The following is an 18,273-nucleotide window of genomic DNA, read 5'->3' on the forward strand; positions in this document are numbered from 1 at the left end:
CTTGAAGTGTTACAGTATAGGAAGCTGGACAGAACCGGTCAGCTCAGAGGTAGAGCGGGTCTTCCACAAATTGAAAGATTGGTGGTCCAATCCCCTGCTACTCCAGTCTGCATGTCGGCACATCCTTGGGCAAAACACTGAACCCCAAATTACTTCTGACGGCTGTTTCATCGGCGTGAGTGTGTATGGGTACATGTATGGTACATGGTATGTGTACATGTATGGTAGCCTCAGCCACCAGTGTGTGAATGTGTGTGTGAATGGCTGAATGTGGCTTGTAGTGTTAAAGTGCTTTGGATGGTCACGAGACTAAAATAGCACTGTAAAAGCGCAGTTCATTAGCCATTCTTTGCTATTAGTTGTGGCTGTGACTTCAGCGGTCAAGTTCACCAAATTTGAACTCCACAAGATACAAAAACATGTAAATATACTTTGCCAGTGCATGCAAATGTGTTATTTGCCCCTTTCCTTTTATTGAATGGCAGTGAACGGGAGGTGAATATTTGCTAATGTTTATTTCACTCGTGTGACTGTGCTTTTGTCTTCAACTTCATTTACACTTCCTGTGTTTCACAACAGAAGTGTGTAAAAAGTTTCCGGTTGAAAAGCATATCGACCTTAAGTATCTGCAATCTATGTTCATGTGACTTTTTTGTTTACCCATTACTCCAGTTGTCCCTGTTTGTCTCATAATGATATTGGCTAAATGAGCTGGAAATGTTGAGATAAGTGCCATGAGCTGCTGAGCTGAGTGTAATAATAACTGTGTTCACCTGAGAGGCCAGGTCACATCTGTTTGTTTAAGTGCTGTTGCCATGACTACAGAGTTATTGGTCATGCTGAGCCATCAGACTTTCGTTATGGTTGGTTGCTGAGGAAGTCACAGAATTACAGACTGACAACCATACATTTTCATCACAGTTTATTTAAAATATTGCACAATCACATGTAAATAACACGAGATTGCCTGAGAGACTGTAGAAATTTATGATGACTCTGTCCATCGCCTGATAGAGTGAAATGAGTGGAAGTAGGTTCCTCATAATGGAGGTGGAAAAGGAAGTTGCAGATAACATTAAGCATGGTTCTATGTCAGGGGGTTCCTAGCTAGAGGCACAACTGGAACACATTTTCACAACCATATTTTTTTTTCAGAATTATGTAAAGCAGACATGGGTTTAATGTAACTCTGTGGTGCTTGTTTTTCTTCATCTGATGAATTTATGTATGTTGGCCAATCAGTACAATAAGATTAAAGCAGGTAAAAACAGATGTGAGACACTCAAAAAAATAATTGCAACAATTCTGTTTTCTATCAGTGTTTTGGATCTGTAAAAACTTGGAGGATGAGGTGTGTCTCTGTGAAATGGATGTGACCTCTTTCATTTGGCGGCACAAGATCACACTGAGACATACAGTACAGCTAGAGAGAAAGACAAGAGAGTGAGCAGAGACAAGAAAATCGCATGAATTGAAAATGGAGTGAGGACTGAACAAAAGACCAGATGGGCTCTCAGAAACTGTTGCTGTCAGGAACATAAAAAGAGGAAAGAGGGGTGGGGAGCAAGCAGGAGACAGGGAGGGAGGCAGGGAAGGAGGGAGACGAGGATAAGCAGCCAGGCAGAGGGAGAGATCACCTTCTTCTTAACCATTAATAAATGTAGAGGCAGGAAGAGAGAAAGAGGAAAAGAGAGGCTTTGCAAGGTGGGGCGGGAGGGGAGGTGGGGCAAGTGTGGGAGAGGCAGAAGGGTGTGTGCTTACATGAACCACTTCAGCCCTTCTGCTCGTGTGCCACTAGTCTCTGTGTCTCTTTTCGGGCAGAGAATAGAAAAGTTGGGGCAAAGTCTGAGTCAGCTCCAGCAGCCTACCAGACACTTAAAGCAACTCCCATCTACAGTGACAGGTTTCTTCTCTCTCTCTCTCTCTCTCTCTTTTTTTTATTTTTTTTACTGCTCTCTCATTCACTCACCCTCTCTCTGTTTCACACACACACTCACACCACCCGTCACTCCTGGCAGAGGGAAGACAGGACCACAGGAGGACTGTTACACACCTTTACTCCCAGCTTACTCACCCAGCCATCGCCAGACGTTTTGCCCAGGATGTGGACGCTTCTCTTGGGGGTCACCTTTGGATTACTGGCCTCCACCAGGTCCGAACTACTTCAAGGTGAGGAGACTGTGCCTTTGCCCAGCAGATGGCTCTTTGTTTGGGGATTTTATTTTTTTTTTTATCTTATTCTGCCAAAATTATGCTGGTAAACCCTTTGTTTTCACATTTTAGGACCAACCAGTATTGTTATTTTTTCTCTTCTTGAGGATTGTTGAGTATTTGAGTGAGCATTCATGTAAAGAGAAGGCAGTGAAAGAAAGAGGCTGCTGCTGCTCTGCTGCTTGTAGAATGGATGAGTGGATGCCGGCAAGAGAGCGTGTGCTACAACCAGCATAGACAGGCTTATGTCTGGCAGTCTGAGACTCCTGACAGACACAAAGGAGACAGGCGCTCTTGCTCACTTTCTGTCTAACACACATTCACACGCTGGGAAGTGAACCTTATTTATCAGGGTTTTAGGTGATCAGCTAGGCTTTCACAAGCAGTCCTTTTCAGGTAGAAGCTGAAATAGTTTTTTTTTCTTCTTTGCTGTGCTGATACAGCTGGAGTCTGTGCTGCCACGCTTAATGCTTTATTCTCTGACACAAAGGATACTCTGCAATCGCTCTAGCTGTCCCCCCTCAATGTGTACCTCTTTTCTCTTTGTCTGTTTTTCCCACATGTGCTTTCGCTGTAAGGTTTTGATTGGATATGTTGCTTGGAGCAATATATCTCTGGAGGTGAAGTTGGTTCTGAATCAAACAGGTCTGGGTTCGTCTGGCTTGTTCCCTAAAGAGGTGGTAGTGGGGTTGTTCACAAAGACTCCCTCTGGCACTGCGCCAAAGAACAACAAGCATCAAGCTATAAATTTGACCAGTATTTAAAAGCAAATAAGAGATTGCCCAAACAGCTTGTATGTGCAAGGTAAGGAGGAGGAAAGGGGATGGAGCCTCTTTCCTCCCCAGTGCTTCAACATGTGTTTGCACCCCTTAAGGCACCTTGTGTGCTGAAGAGTTGTGAGTTGTTGTGTGTGGTTGTAGGTCTATGTATGAGTGTTGAGAGTAATGATGTCTGGCTAGAAATGTCCTGCGGTGGTTACATCTCGTCCTTGTCCAGACGTTGTCTTTGAACCTTAAACCGGTGGCTGTGTTTTGCCTGAAGCACATCATTAAGAGCAGCACTCATGGACTTGTGGCCTAAGAAAATTAGATTTGTGGAGAGTTTTTACAATTCTGACTGACTGCCCACCAATAGCATCTGTGAGCTTGTAATTCTACAACATATTTCTGGAAAAAAAAGTAATTTGACTAGTAACTGGTATCTCTTTCACAGTAGTGAATGAAAATGCCCCAGGGATATTCAAATTAGTTTCTCCACATAGATAATTGGATTAATGTCAGCCATATAAATTCATGTGTAACTATATGACCTCTGAAAGTAGTGTAATAAAAACCCAATTTGGGATGATTCAAATTTATTAAGGCACTTCAATAATTAAGTTGATCATGAGATTGTAAAAGTTATCTGTAATGACCTTTCAAATTTGATAATTTGTCAGTTTATTCAACTGTGCTGATCTGATGATCAGAATCAAAACACTTGATAACTTTATCTGATGATGAGCGCTTAGCTTTTTTGTATCTTTTGAGTATCATATATAGATACCAAGTGTCCACTTGCTGCGATAGTGCGACTGTTATTCTGACTATTGCTTCCTCTATGCAGAGGATCAGTCTCTCTCTTTCACACACAAACTTAAATTCAAGCACTCGGGCAAACCTGACCGCTGGACTTCCTGCAAATGTGGCCGTATTTGCCTCCTTGGCGTAAAGGCCCATCCTGCACGCACCAGTGTCATGTTACAAGGTGAGGGGTGGTCAGGGGCCCTGTGGACTGGGACTGGGCCCTGACAAAGAGGGCTTGTGCCTGTACAGACTCCGAGTACCATCTCCTGCCACCTGAGACTCTCAGACACGTGTTTGCCGTCACTACCAACATACCCCTCTCTACAAATTAACTACCCTGAAGCCAAATGGACCTGCACCAGTATTTTGTAAAACCTCTCTCCTCTTTGAATTTTCTCGTCTTTACAAAGCCAAATCTTATATGGTGCAGGAGCCCCCATGTTTCAGATTTTGTCTTTGTTTTTGTCTGCTGTTAAACCTTGTTATTACTTTGAAAACCTTTTTGTGAGTTTCATACTCCTTACACCCCCCACCCCCCCATCTGCTTGCCTTCCACATACACTAAAGTCTTTGTGTCCATGGGAAAACTGCTCAGAAAGAGCTCTGTAATGTACACACATCTTCTTGCACAAGGCAGTGATTTCTTAACTCTGATGACTGCATCATCAGGTGTAAAACAGATTATACTGATCCATGCATGTTAGGACAAAAAGGAAAAAGTTCCCTTTTCCATAGTTGTGCAGACAGGACTGTGACTAAGTGTAGATAAAAACAATACTGCTGTTACTTCAGAGAAATAGTTTGACATTTTGGTTGATTAAGTCATTTGCTTTCATTCTGACAATTACACGAGAAGATCGCCACCACTTTCGTGCCAGTTCATTAAGTGTGGCACTAGAGTGAGGGGACAAGCTTAGCCCTAGCACAAAGATGGGCACAGTGGGCAACAGCTAGTGTGGGGAAGTCCAACGTTTTGTTTTTGCATTTCTGTTTGTGTAAGGATTAAACAAACAACATTTCTTCATAGTAAGCCTCTGATGTGCGGTCAGGGGATTTTTTGAGCCTTTTGGAGAGAGCTAGTGTAGATGTTCATCTTGTTTCCAGTCTGTGTGCTAAGCTAGGCTAACCATCTCCCAGCCTCCAGCAAGAAAGTGAGTAAATGCATGTACTCATACAAACTATTACTCTTAAAGAAACAGTCAAGCAAAACATTATTTAAAACCCGGAGGAATAACAAACAGGAGACAGAGAAGCTATTCATTAAAATATGCACACAGTATCACGGAAATATTCCTGCAGTGTCAAGAATGTTTTAAAGTGTGTGACTTCTAAAGTCTCCTCTAGGCCTATTTTAAAATTTGAAAAGAATGTAGGAGGTCAAATATCTAATCACAGATGTCTGGATCTATTAAGCTTCTTTTTAAATAAGTGGAGAACTTTAAGCAAAAGGGGGAAAAAACGTGCACATGCCTTCTCTGTTTCAAGAAAGCTGCAAAGTGTCAATGGGTGGAAGACAGAAGGTGAAAGAGGAAATGGCAAATAAGAAAGAAAATCAGATAGCTAGAGTCCTTCATGTAACCTTAAGGTAACACTGGGATGTGTGTGTGTGTGTGTGTGTGTGCATGCGTGCAAACATATTTGCATCATTTCTCAAGTTTCACCTGTTCCACTCGCCCGTTGGACCTTTGTTTTGACCAGTCGAGGGAAAGGCATGCCTGCTGACGGGGCAACTTCACTCAAGTGTGATAATGCAGGACACTGGAGCATTGTGGGAGTAAAGGTCTAGCTAGCTGATGAACTATGGCTAAAAGGATGTCACAGTAGTAGTGGGATATACAGTAGACTTTCTGTTCAAGCACTGGATTCCTGTACTTATGAGTACTTATGAGAAACATTAGTGAGAACATTTTCAGTAAGGTGTAGCCATGAAGGACAAGAGGAAAGGGAAAAATGCAGATACTAAATAAGCCGATGTTGGCCTGCTGAGCATTGTGGCTGTCTCGCTGTGCTCCATGTGGTGTCGTGGTTCTATAAAGGTTATGACTCAAGAAATGATCAGCCAATATTCTGTGTGTTTGCACACCTGCATGCAGGGGGTAATTTGTACTTTATTGCTGGCATAGAAAAGACAAACAGAGGGTAATGAGAGAAAACAAGAGAAACACACAGAGGTGGGGGGGAGAAATTGAAGCGAGAGTGGAGAGTCGGGCTTGTCTATTACTTCTAGAGCAGCTGGAGGTTTTGGCAAGATGCTGCCTTAAAACTCCCTTTCTCTCAGGCTCTGTACACTCACACTTTGCAGTATCCTTGGTTTCAACTCTATTAGGTGACAATGGAGCCTTTGGGGGAGTCAGTGCCTTGGCATAGCAGGCTTCTCAACTGTATAAAGACACCCATGACCGTTCGCTCTGCATACTAATGATTGCGCCTCAGATTCATGTCAGCCTCCTTTTCAGCTCACTGATGGTAAGCGGTGCTCCTTTTGATCTCTCTGGGCAGGTTTGCAAGGCCAGGACTGTTGTCTTGTTTTTCACCCCTTTACTCTCAGGGACACTTTGCCATGTGGCAGCATGTGTTGATGTTCTTTCAGTTATGTGTTTGTGTACAAAAGTGAGAGAGAGAGAAAGAGAGAGCAAGAGAGAGAGAGTGAGAGAGAGAGAGTGAGTGAAAGAGGGAGAGGGAGAGAAGCAAACTGAAATGCCTGACAAAGCCAGTGTTGGCACTAACTCTTGTTGTTCAACTGCCACTAACAGCAGAGAGCTCAACTTCCTGCTGCTGCTAGTGTGCTGTTTACTCATAACAACCAGTGGAAAATGGGGAGGGGGAGATTCATATCTAGTCTTTTTGAGGTCAGCTTTCTCCATGGCAAAGTGATTAATGTAGCCACAACATAACAAAAGAAATTTTGGAAATTTCTACATACATAGGATCGTAAAACTTTAAAACTGAGGCACATCTCCATATTTGCAAACCTCAATGCAGGTGTAATCAGAGAAATCAGAAACAGTTTTATTGTCAAGTAGTTTGTCATGGTTGAGCAGTTTTGTGTTATGCTGTGGACTTTGATGTGGGGTTTTCTGTTTTTTTAGCTTTTCCTTGTTTCTAGTTACTCATGTTCTGTTTCCTGTTTTATTTTGTATTTTTACTACTTGTGTGTCTTCTGTGCTTTTTCTCTGTGCCTTCCTGTCTCTCTGTCTCTCAGTGTGTCTCTCCCTCTATCTATGTTTCCCTGATTCTTTGTTCCTCTGTCTCTGTTTCCCTGATTTGTGTCACCTGTGTTATTAGTTTTGTCTGTCCTTTTGTTTTGTTTGCTGCGGCCTAGTTTTTGCTTATGTTTTAATTTGTACTTTGTATTTTTGGTCACTTGATGTTTTTTTGTGGATTTTCTTCAGCATTAAAACTCACTTTTTGTTTGTACTTCTTGCTCCCTTTTTGGGTTTCTGCTTTTTAGGTTCTCATCCTGCCTCAAACATGACATAGTTTGCACAAACAAGGAGTTTGTCTTGGTGTTTAGGTGCATGGTGGTAATAGCATGTAAAATTCAACACATAATTTGAAATAGAAAAAAATAAAGACTATAAAAGAATATTATGAATATTTAACCCCTCCACCCAAAAAAACAGATGTTCAGGATACAGCCTGAGAAAGCCAAAGCTGGTGGTTAGACAGTGCACCTCCCTCTTTGCTGAGGCTAGACGCACAATTAGTCATTATGGAGCATGTGATTACAATGTGAAAACATACTGTACAATGTCGTGCAACCAGATAACAACAACACAAACCACTGAATTGACTTCACTTCTCTCTGAAGCACGCTCAATAGGATTCAAAATGTAGGATGTATATTGTGGGACAATTGTATATTACATTACATTGTACAAGAAATGTCCTTCATTGGTCTGTTGCTAAGTAGTTATATTATTGTGAGGGAGCAGTTTTTATAAGTATTGATCAGTAAAAGGTTTTTTAATTGCAGCAGTAAAGGAGAAAAATAATAAGTAATGTAAAGTATGTTTTAATGTATTGCTTCACCATAACTTTTTCTTGTAACTTTAGTTTTCTTCCAACTTGCTAATTACATTTTTTTTGTTTTTTTCCTGAAACTGTGAACCACATTATCTAGATCCATTTTCAGTCTTGTCTTCTTGAGTACTTTCAACACAAAGAAACCCTATAGCTACTGGCTTTAGTTGTACTATGTCCTGATCCTTCAGGAGGCTTGTGAAGCTATAAGTATTCCAGTTAGTGAAAGCTGTTAACAGAAGTTGGCACGGTTGTTATTTACTTGTTCAGAAACTCTGCAATAGGTGTTACTGCAGATTTATCTGTTTGCCAGGCCTCACCACAAGAAGCTCAGCATATGTGTGCTGCTTTCCTGTACAAGTCTGGTGTTGTTTCACATCCCCTGCATCTGCTGATATTGGTTTGTTCAGTGCATTAACAGCATGGATTCTAATAAATTTGTGCTTGTGCAAAAGGATATTTTTGCCTTTGCTCATGCAAATTATTCTTGCATTAAACAAAATCTGAAGTTATACCCACAGGCACTGTGCAATTTAATGCACTAAAGTTTATATATACGAGTCTTAGCACAAAATGTTGCCTGTTTTCAGCACCTGAGTTAACTATCTGTTAAGCCCTAACGGAATTAACCCATCAGCTTCCTGATCAAATTTTCAGTGTTGATAATGCATTTTATGACTTTTGCAATTTACCATGAAGTTTGGAAACATGAGTTTCATGTGTTATTTCACATAATTTAGATGAGATGTTTTTCAAAATAGCTTTCAGTGGCATTCAACAGGAAAACAATAATGTTTTTTCTCTATGTGGGAGGGGAAACCATGCAAAGATGGTGTCACAGTCACAGGTATAAGGATGAGGGATGTGTGTCCCATGTCTGAATCTTCCCAGGTAGTGTCTCTATGTTTCATTCTCAATGCAAATGATCACCTGTTCATGTCAAAAAATCCCCTAGTGTTAAAACTCTGAAATCTGTTTTTATGCCAATTATAACATTCTCTTAATGGACATATCGCTCTTTGAAAGCAAACTACATGTGTACAAAAACACATATGCTGCCTCTTCATTGGCTTCTTTGCTAGGCCTAGTTTACTTTGTCTTTTTTTCATTTCAACAAGGGAGAGTCATTTCCCTGAGGTTTCTCCTTTGGTCAAGCAAACTTAAGCAAATACGCTGAGTGTCACATGTGAGACACACTGTTTTCCACTTTCAGTGTACCATTTGGCAGCATTTTGTGGAGGTTGATACTGTAGTGAAACCTTTTTTTGTGATGGCACGATTAATTAGGCAATTTATTTGCTATACATTTAAGCATACAGCATAGTGTGTATGTGTGTGCATACCTTTATGTATCCTTCCTTGTCTGTAAGTTGTTGGCAGACACTTGTGTACTCAATTTGTTTTGAACAAAATAGACTTGACTAGACCTGGGGGCTAATCACTGTAGATGCTTCCTGTCTCATGATGCTTCTGTGCTTCTCTCCCAGTGAACTCATCTGAAAAAGAAAAAAGTCCCATGACTTGGCACTTAAAGCAAAAGACACTGCATGTGTATAGTATGAATTAGATTTTCTTACCATACATTTTAAGCACTCATGCCCACCATCGCAACTTAAATAATTAATAAATGAAACATCTGAGTGAAAGACATTGTAGCTAAATTGAGTAAATAGTAGTGTTATTTAAAAAGGCACCAGGATGCCCATAACACTGTAGATCCCAAAATCATTCTAAAACAATATATGATAAATACCTATTAAGTAATCCACAGCGTTTGGATCCTTATCATAGTATTTATTTTCAGAAGCAGCATCTTAACTCCATGCTCCATCTCGCTGTCTGCATGTTGTAATTATGGCTTTGAGCTACTACTGATTTGTTTACTTTACATGTATTTTAATAAATCATTCATATGATTCAGTTACTAATTTTCTCTCGACTGACTAGAACAATTTCTCAGCTCATCCGAAATTGCGTATTCCCTAGCTAGCCATAGTCATTTAAAATGAAAATGTCAGCCTGTGGTTACTTGATGATGGCTAGAAATGAACTGCATTGATGGAGTATTAAAAAAAACATAAGCAATGACAGACTCTTTTACCTTCATGCTACTCTCACACAGTGGCACACCCAGAATTTTTTTTGTGGGGTGACAAGATGGGGTCAGTGGAAATCATGCGGGATATCAAAATCAAAAGCCATAACTGGATTTTAGGAATTTAATTAACCAGTGTAGTGCTTATTCAAAATGTGCCTGTGCAAAATGAGGCAATAGGCTCAGCCTGCTGCTCAGCCTGGGTCCTAAACAACACACCCCAGATAGCTATAGATTTCTCATGATTTTTAGATATAAAAAATAATTTGTTGCTGTTCTAACTCATTATACCTTGAAATAGTTTACAAAAGGCCCTCAAAGCACTTAAAAGATGTGCAACTCAAACTACTTACTGTGTCTACATTTTACCACTGCATTTACCTGACAGAGACATGCTACTTGTTTTTTTGCAGAATCCAATTTTATTCACAAAATATGAATTATAATATGATGCATAACTATGCATTAAACTTTCCAGCATTCTATCAGAATTGAAAGCTCCACCTTGAACAGACTTTTAGTAAATGAAATTACGTTGTGCTGATAATGCCTTTCTTTCTCTCTTCATTTAAAAGGGATGGTGTGAGATTTATTGAACTGGGGCTGTATGAGATATTTATGTCTAGTCAGTGTATTACATAGAGTAGCTGGCGGTTGCACACTCCCGGTTTCTAGAAACGGACACGTAATTCGAATTTCACCATTGTGGGACTATTAAAGGAGGATTAAAAGTCTTGTCTTGTCTTGTCATGTCGTATCTGTTTGTTTGATTTTGCTACAATGTAACAACTCTGGGCTCTCATTCTTCATTTGTTGTGAATACATGCAAAGGCCTGAAGCCCAGGCGCCACTGCTCCTAACCTGCAATCCTCCCATAATTTATCTAAATCGTAATGAATCTTGTAAGACACTGAACCTTTTTCTGTTCCTTCTCTCTCCCGACAGTGAAGTCCCGTTCCTGCAGCTATGCTGGGGTATTTCTGGCTGAGGGAGCAGACCGTCACTTCCTGAACTTTGACATGGCTCAAAAGGTGTGTGAGCAGCTGCAGAGCACCATGGCGCATCCTGATCAAGTCCAGGAAGCCTATGACAAAGACATGGAAACATGCAGGTAAAACCACAAGCCTCGGTGTCATAATTATCTGTATTAAGTGTTGTAAACAAGACTTTTTTAAAAAAATCATTTTATGGTTGTTATGTAGATATATTTAAAAATGTGTGGATGAAACAATTTAGGGTGAAACATTTATGGACCCCAAATGCATATGGTCTTTCCATGAGTTCAGCCCTCTAACATCTTTTAACATTTGAACAACAGTTGAACATCAGCTTTAACACACTTGGTCTCCATTATTGCCTTCACTAAAACATGTAATACCAGAAAAGAGGAAAAAGGTCTTTCCGCTTTATAAAATGGGTATGTCACTTTTGTCATGTGGTAGAACTCATGTAGACTTCTAACAAAGAAAACTACCATCTGTTCCACAGCTGAGTTTGTCTCTTTTTGTTCTATGTTTTGAGATTGCAGGGACAGTGCACATTAATACACATATAATAGTTAAGTCACCTTGGGTAATTTTCAACTGTAGTCCCTGGGCAGATTGTGTGAATACCACAAAACTAGATAAAAAAAAATAAATAAAAAAATTTAAAAAAATCATAAAAACTGGGACAATGTAAAGCATGAAAATAAAGCATGCCTTGCATTTTAGTTACAGAGTATCTTCACACACTTAATTGTCACTTGAGTGTCATGTGAGTTACTTCTTTTAGGATGATGTAATGTGTGGCTACTTGGAGAAAAATGGCCTTCTCTATAAACAAATGTCTCAAAGTTTGCTACAAAGCTGTCATAATATATCCTCTAATATTACTATTGTTGTGTTCTATTCAGGTATGGCTGGACCAGCAATGTGAGCATTGCCATCCTCAGACAGTCTCACCATGAAAACTGTGCAAAGAACAACACTGGCTTCATTTTTCAACCGCATGTTAATGCTGAGGAACGCTATGATGTCTACTGCTATGATAACGAAGGTGACTATATCCCCAGGAAAAAGTCAGTTGCACTTAAGTGCAGTCCAAAGCTGACACTCAAATAGCTCAAATGTCATGTAAAGTTGTATTGCATAGACCTGTTGTTCTTTGCTTCTCCATTTTCGGTAATATCTGTTTCCTGTTTCCCCATGTGCTAGCTGAGCCTGGGATGGACTGTTCAAAAAAATTTGAAGTCAATGGACCTTTACCCACAGGTGCACCAGGTAGGCACAAGAGATCTGCTCCTCCCTCACCTTGTGTTATACATTTAGTGTCCAACTGTCACCATCTTTCAAAGTTTAAATACTGATTTACTACTACATGGACAAGCTGGAAAAACAAATAAAAGAAATCTAATCTTGTCTATCATCAGACCTATTGAAATACCGATGAGATGTCAACATCTAAAAACACTCAGAATGTCCAGATTATGAAACTGCATTCATATTTGTTTTCACATCTGACAGGCAACTGACAATAAACAAATTTAGAATTTCACAAACCCTCCACATAATTACAGCAACAAACAACTCTGCAAATAGTCAGTCGATACGTGGCCAATGTACCTCAGTATTAGACACTGGTGCAAAGAGGCACCCTTCAGTGTGAGGCTGAGGCGCATCAGGAGGTGACCTTTTTTGATGCTCCAGGATACCATAGTATAAAGAACAAGAGTCAGCATAGGGCAGGGGGAAGGGATGGTGGGTGGATCAAATATGGGTCAAAAAAACTTTGGACTTTCACCCAGGAGCCTGCTGTTTGTGTCACATGTGAAACCAAATGTCAATGGAATTGTTTTAACAACAACATACTATATGTATGTATGTATGTATGCATGTATGTGTAGCATACAATACTGGTGTTGTATGTCACATGACATTATGTTACATTAATTACAACAATATTAGCCAAACCATGTCTTTTTTTTTCAGCCTAACCGTGGTAAACCTAAGAGCAAAGGTCTTTACCTATGTTCTAAGTTTATTTTGAAAATGACAATGCATTAAACAAGCAGAAACTGTGTATTTCTTGCGAAAACAGTAGTTTATTTTAAAAAGAGACATGTATGCATGTAACGAGTGTACAAAACTGACGCAGGAGGAGTACCTGGAACGTCATATTTTGACAAGTATCTGATCAAGTGTCGGTATTTGACAAGTTGGAAGTGAAAATATGTTGGAGCAAAAGAAAATGCAAATAATACGTCTTAGACAACATCTTGATCTAGTTACCTAATTATCTCCTCAGTCAACACCATCCTCGCATATCCTAGCTATCTTAGCTAAGGTGGGACCTACAGTCAGGTATGACCGCCTTGAGTGCCATTAAGGGATCAGTTTCTCAATTTCTTTTTTCCCTTTTTTGAAAACTTCCCATCCAAGGCAATTCTTTAGTAGCTGTAACACTTCACACATCTTTATTGTGGGTTTTTAAGCTGTGCATCCTACAAGTAAATATTGCAGTGCATGTATTTATTTACTGATTTATGAATCCATGATAAAAAAAAAATGCTATATACATGTATGAGCAGTATGTATGATTTAGAGGCATTCAGGGGTAGGGTGCAGATTGCAACCAAGTGAGTACCCCTCTGCTCACCTCTCATGTGTCACAAAACCTACGGTGGCCTCCAAGTAACATCAAAAGCAAAAGGCCCTCACTAGAATCAGTGTTTGGTTTGTCTGGTCTGGGCTACTGTAGAAACATTGTGCTGCAACAGGGTGGACATGCAGAGGAGCACCCTTTTGCACCTTCCTCCAAGTCAGTCAATATGGAAGGATTACTTTTCATGCTAACGAAAAAATAAACACTATTTAGTTTCACTGAGGTGATACACTAATGAAAAGCAGAAGATTGTGAGAAACTCAACTGAACATAGAAAGTCAATCACGCAAGTTAATTTACTTGTGTTTTGAATTGTAATGTATTACTATTGTAACATTAATGCCTAGATGATAAATAAATTGACAGACTGGATAAAAACAAGTTTAATCTCATGAGAGAATGTAATCAGGCTTTACAACACTGTACAAATATATCCAGATGAGATTATGTGTGACTGTTACCATGCATGAACCTCTTTATTCTCATTCTTTAAGCCCCAACAATGGCAGAGGGCCAGGAAGAGACCACTCCAAAAACACGACATGAGGATTCTTCCGGAAGTGATGGTGGAGACACCACATTAACACCTGGGCACCTTACATTGCCAGCCACCACTGTTAACACAGAAATTAGCGTGGATGAGCCAGAGTCTTCCACAGAGGGCCCTGCTGTAGAAGAAAACCCTTTTGGAGGGAGTGAAAACGGCAGCATGGGGTCCACTTTCATGCCTGAAGAGTTCGATCAGCCTGCTGGATCTGGGATGCAGCCTGAGGAGGAGACAGTCTCTCCAACGGCCCCTGTTGGGGAGCCAGAGGAAGCACCACCTGCCACCGAAAATGAGCTAGAAGAAGAGAAAAAAAGGCATGATGGAGATGATGATAAAAGTAAGAAAAACACCAGCAATAAAAAAAAAAAAACAAATAAAAAAAAAAGAACGTAGCTGCTACAAACTAAAGTACAAGTACTGTTATGTATATGATTACAACTTACAACAGGATTTTGGTGTTCTGACAATGTAATGCATTTTGTGTTACAGCCATGCAATCAAAAGCACCTCTGTGGTGATTATAATGCCTAATTTGTGTGTAGACAAAGAGAATGAGTGCAGATTTAACTCTGTTTATTTGACTGATTGTATTATAATGCAAGGTTACTTTTTTTTGTGCTGCCATGTGTATATCCAAAGTGAATCACAGAAAAAGATGGTTGAGATTATTATATTGTTATATAAGTAGATCGAAATATAAAGACACGTCCTGGCATCAGATGCAACAGGTTTCAGGGAGACTTAGAGAACTTTAAGAGCACATGACGCCCCCTTGTGTTAGTTTGAGCTGTGAAGCAGATTTATTACAGTGATTTTACCTCTATGTCCCTTAGAATATTCTTTATAATACTATAATACTTTAGTAATTGTGTTAGGGAAATTGTTTTGTTACAGCAGCAAATAAGAGAGCAACTGAATGAAATATTCATTAAAACAGGCAAAATAATGCAAATATATATACAAAGGAAGGCACTTAACATAGAATAAAATAGAATAGAATAAAATGACAGTAACAATAATAACAGTAATAGAGGGCATTACTATAATGCTTAGTGTATAAAACAAGCACATCAAGGGCACAAAAGTGTGTATGGAAAGCACAGTTTAATTTGCTGTACAATGAGAAGCAACTTATTATGTAGCCTGCTGTATCTGGTGCCACAAAGCCTCCTCACAAAGTGATGAAAATGCACATAGAATTTGGGAATTTAAAGTTAAAGACATCCTCTGTAATGTAGTCACAAATACATTTACATATTTCATCAAGTTTTATGTTTTCAATATGCTTAGTTTTGTGTGTTCCTTTAAATTAAAATTGTCAATGAATGACTTGTATTGGACATGATTTAAATGTTAACTCTTGCTGTATTGACATGCAGCTCCACAACAGGTACACCCTCATGGCAAGGATAGGGTCCTGACTCCTAGTACACAGGAGCCCAATCAACGGGAGAAAAGCAATTCAAGTAAGTACCTCTAACATCCTGAAGAGATTGCAGTCAAAAAAGACCATGTTGGAAAAATGCACTCTTTTTTGGATTCCTTCTTTATTTCTCTCTGACTCAGCCTTAACACTGTTGACTATCTTGCTTATCATCTCTCCCTCTAGACTGGCTGGTAATCCTTATAGTGATTGTAGCAGTTGCTGCTATTCTTCTCGTATGCGCAGCTGTTGCCAAAAGAAAGAGGTATGACTTTGATAGCTATTTGTTTTTAAATCTTACACTAATACAGTTGTCATGTGATGTCTTGCACAGTAGTCAGCGTTCCAATAGCCACATGTTTTATTTCAGTCTAGGTGGATGGCAAAAAAACAAAACAACCAATAATAAATAAATATTTTCTTGCAGCTGGTGCGGCAGACAGCAGACCCTGATAATCACATCCAAAGATGGTGGCGAGGGGAATGGTGCTGCGGCATCGGTATCCAGCTCCCACGCCCAGGAGAGAGAGCAGGAAATGGTGACCCTCATGAACAAGGAGAAGATTCAGGAGAATGGCAACACAGAGGAGTTCACCGTCATCACGCTAGAGGAGTCGCCAGATAAAGAACAGCTGGCGTGAAAGAGGAGTGCAGTAGAAGCAGATAGGAAAGAGAAGGTGAGGATAGTGAGGGATAGAGTGAGGGGATGGTTGGGAGATTGGATGGGTTGGGGGGTTGGGGTTCCAAACACTGGGTGGTAAAAACTGCTTTGGTGGCCAGCACTGGATGGACACTGAGTAAGGGTGTAAGTGTGTGTCATTTAGAAAAATTATCTTACCGAGGTACAACGTATTGTACTGTGGCTTAAGCTGTTACCGCTCAGTGGGACCATGTCTTTCAAACCAATATGTGCAGCATTTTGTTTGTTGTGGTATGCCAGGTTAGCTAGGGAAATGAATGGTGGTCAAAGAGCACCGTGCATGGTGGAGTGTCATGCATCGGTGCATAGCAGGGTGTGTGATTGTGTTTATTGTCTTTGTGTTTGTGAGCTGTAGGCTTTGTTGATGATGGTGCTGGATAGACATGGGTTTTAAAGGGAGGGGGACTAATTTGTGAAGAACATATTGATGAAATTATACCATTCTGTTTTTATAGTGTTGGTGGATCCTAAATTCAAGGGCATTCAGCCTAGATGGGAAATAATGAATCAATGATGAGAACTGGGTTATTTTATTTGAGATACTGAAAACAGAAAAAACATAATAATTTTGAGCAAAACAACCCTAGATGTTTTCCATATGTTTCTTTTTTTTTCGTCTGTTTTCTTATTGTTGTAACCTTGTGTATATTTCAGACATTACCTGTGGACTGGAGTTTGGTTATTTTCCATTTTCAAGACAACTTGGGGATGTCACCACCTTAATTTATGCAGCCCTGATTCCCTTTTTCTTGATCATTGTATATACAGTATATGTTTTGGAAATGCCTTAGCAATAGCTGCCAGTGCTTTTTTTGTTGTTTTGATAGAAAGGGGCTTTGTATCCCTTTTAAATAAAGGAATGTGTCAATTTTTTGAGAGTTATTTAACTAGAAAAGAGTACCTCTGAGGTAAAGAAATGTAAATGGATTTTGCAATAGTCAAAGTGGAGTGGATAATGTATGAATCAACTTGATGTATAGCAATCAAAACTGTGCAACTGATGCACCATTGAAGTCAGTTAATATTTATATTGGGTTGGGAATACAAAAATATGAAGTCCCTGATGTTATCCTGAGGATAAGTAGAATAATATACATGATGTACATACTATATACACAGTGTGTACGTTGATTAAGGAATAAAAAAGAACAATTTGGATATAGTAATCATCTTTTGAATGCAACATTTAAACTCAGTCACAAAAAGTGAGTGACAGCCGCCTAGTTTTAGATGCTGAATTACATGGCACATATGATAATGGAGGGCCCATGTGCTGTAAACACAGGAATGTAAAGGGTTCTTCATAAGAGAGGGGCTGTGACAACATCTTTGTGTGCTCCAGAGGGGGAGGTGATGTGATGAATGAGGCTTGTGTGCTTGCCAAGGCCTCAATGTGCCAATCTCTGTACATTTCACACATGTAAACAAAATGCTGCAGTTTTTCTACTGACCCTCTCCTTGGTGAAATATATCATACATTGTGTCATATCAATATTATTCCCTGTGTGACAGCTATTTTTCCTGATTTGTTAGTGCATACAGCAGTCGCAAACTGAGTTTTTGTTTCTGACTTGTTCCATTTTATTTCTCCTGCTTTTGCTCTGGTGGTTCATTTTGAGGAGATGTAGCAAATGTACTAGTGTAGGCAGGTTTCATGACAAATTAACAAAAGATGTCACTGAAAAGATTTGTAAACTCATGAGCAAAAATAAATGTGTATAGAAAGAGATGTGCAGGAATATGGTGTGCTCACTAACTGATTATTCTGAAAGTCTGAAAACAAAGGGAGCGAGTAAATGGCATGACAGTGGGATGCGGATGTTACATTGCACCCACATTAGAGGAAGTAAGGTTTCCATGGCACCAGGACTGTGGAGGGAGAAAGTGCTAACACAGGAAAAAAAATCCCTGAAATTAAGATAAGATAAGATAAGATAAGACTTCATTGTCCGTTTGCATGGACATTTGTCTTGCATTACAAGCTCATCGATCCTCACAACATCACGCATGTAGAGACATCATAAAAACGACTTAAGTTAAATTAAAAACAATACTGAGTTCACAGCA

General features: G+C 39.7%; 1 protein-coding gene across 2 annotated transcripts; it reads left to right on the forward strand.

The window, feature by feature from the left end:
- Positions 1–1,748: 1,748 nt before the first annotated feature.
- cd44b (CD44 molecule (IN blood group) b) lies at positions 1,749–17,935 on the forward strand. 2 transcript variants are annotated; one of them, XM_088079983.1, is made up of 10 exons: positions 1,749–1,903; positions 2,019–2,169; positions 10,840–11,005; positions 11,789–11,931; positions 12,090–12,155; positions 14,031–14,420; positions 15,463–15,549; positions 15,693–15,771; positions 15,934–16,183; positions 16,861–17,935. In XM_088079983.1, exons 2-9 carry the CDS (start codon positions 2,103–2,105, stop codon positions 16,145–16,147), a joined length of 1,212 nt encoding a protein of 403 aa, XP_087936109.1. In that variant the 5' UTR covers positions 1,749–1,903; positions 2,019–2,102; the 3' UTR covers positions 16,148–16,183; positions 16,861–17,935. The 2 variants fall into 2 exon arrangements, with proteins under 2 accessions (XP_087936109.1, XP_087936108.1); XM_088079982.1 differs by having other exon boundaries at positions 1,753–2,169.
- The last annotated feature ends 338 nt before the right edge of the window (positions 17,936–18,273 follow it).

Source organism: Plectropomus leopardus, chromosome 7, assembly GCF_026936395.1.
Source record: "Plectropomus leopardus strain MGB_pleo_1.0 chromosome 7, ASM2693639v1, whole genome shotgun sequence".
Lineage (NCBI taxonomy): Eukaryota > Metazoa > Chordata > Actinopteri > Perciformes > Serranidae > Plectropomus > Plectropomus leopardus.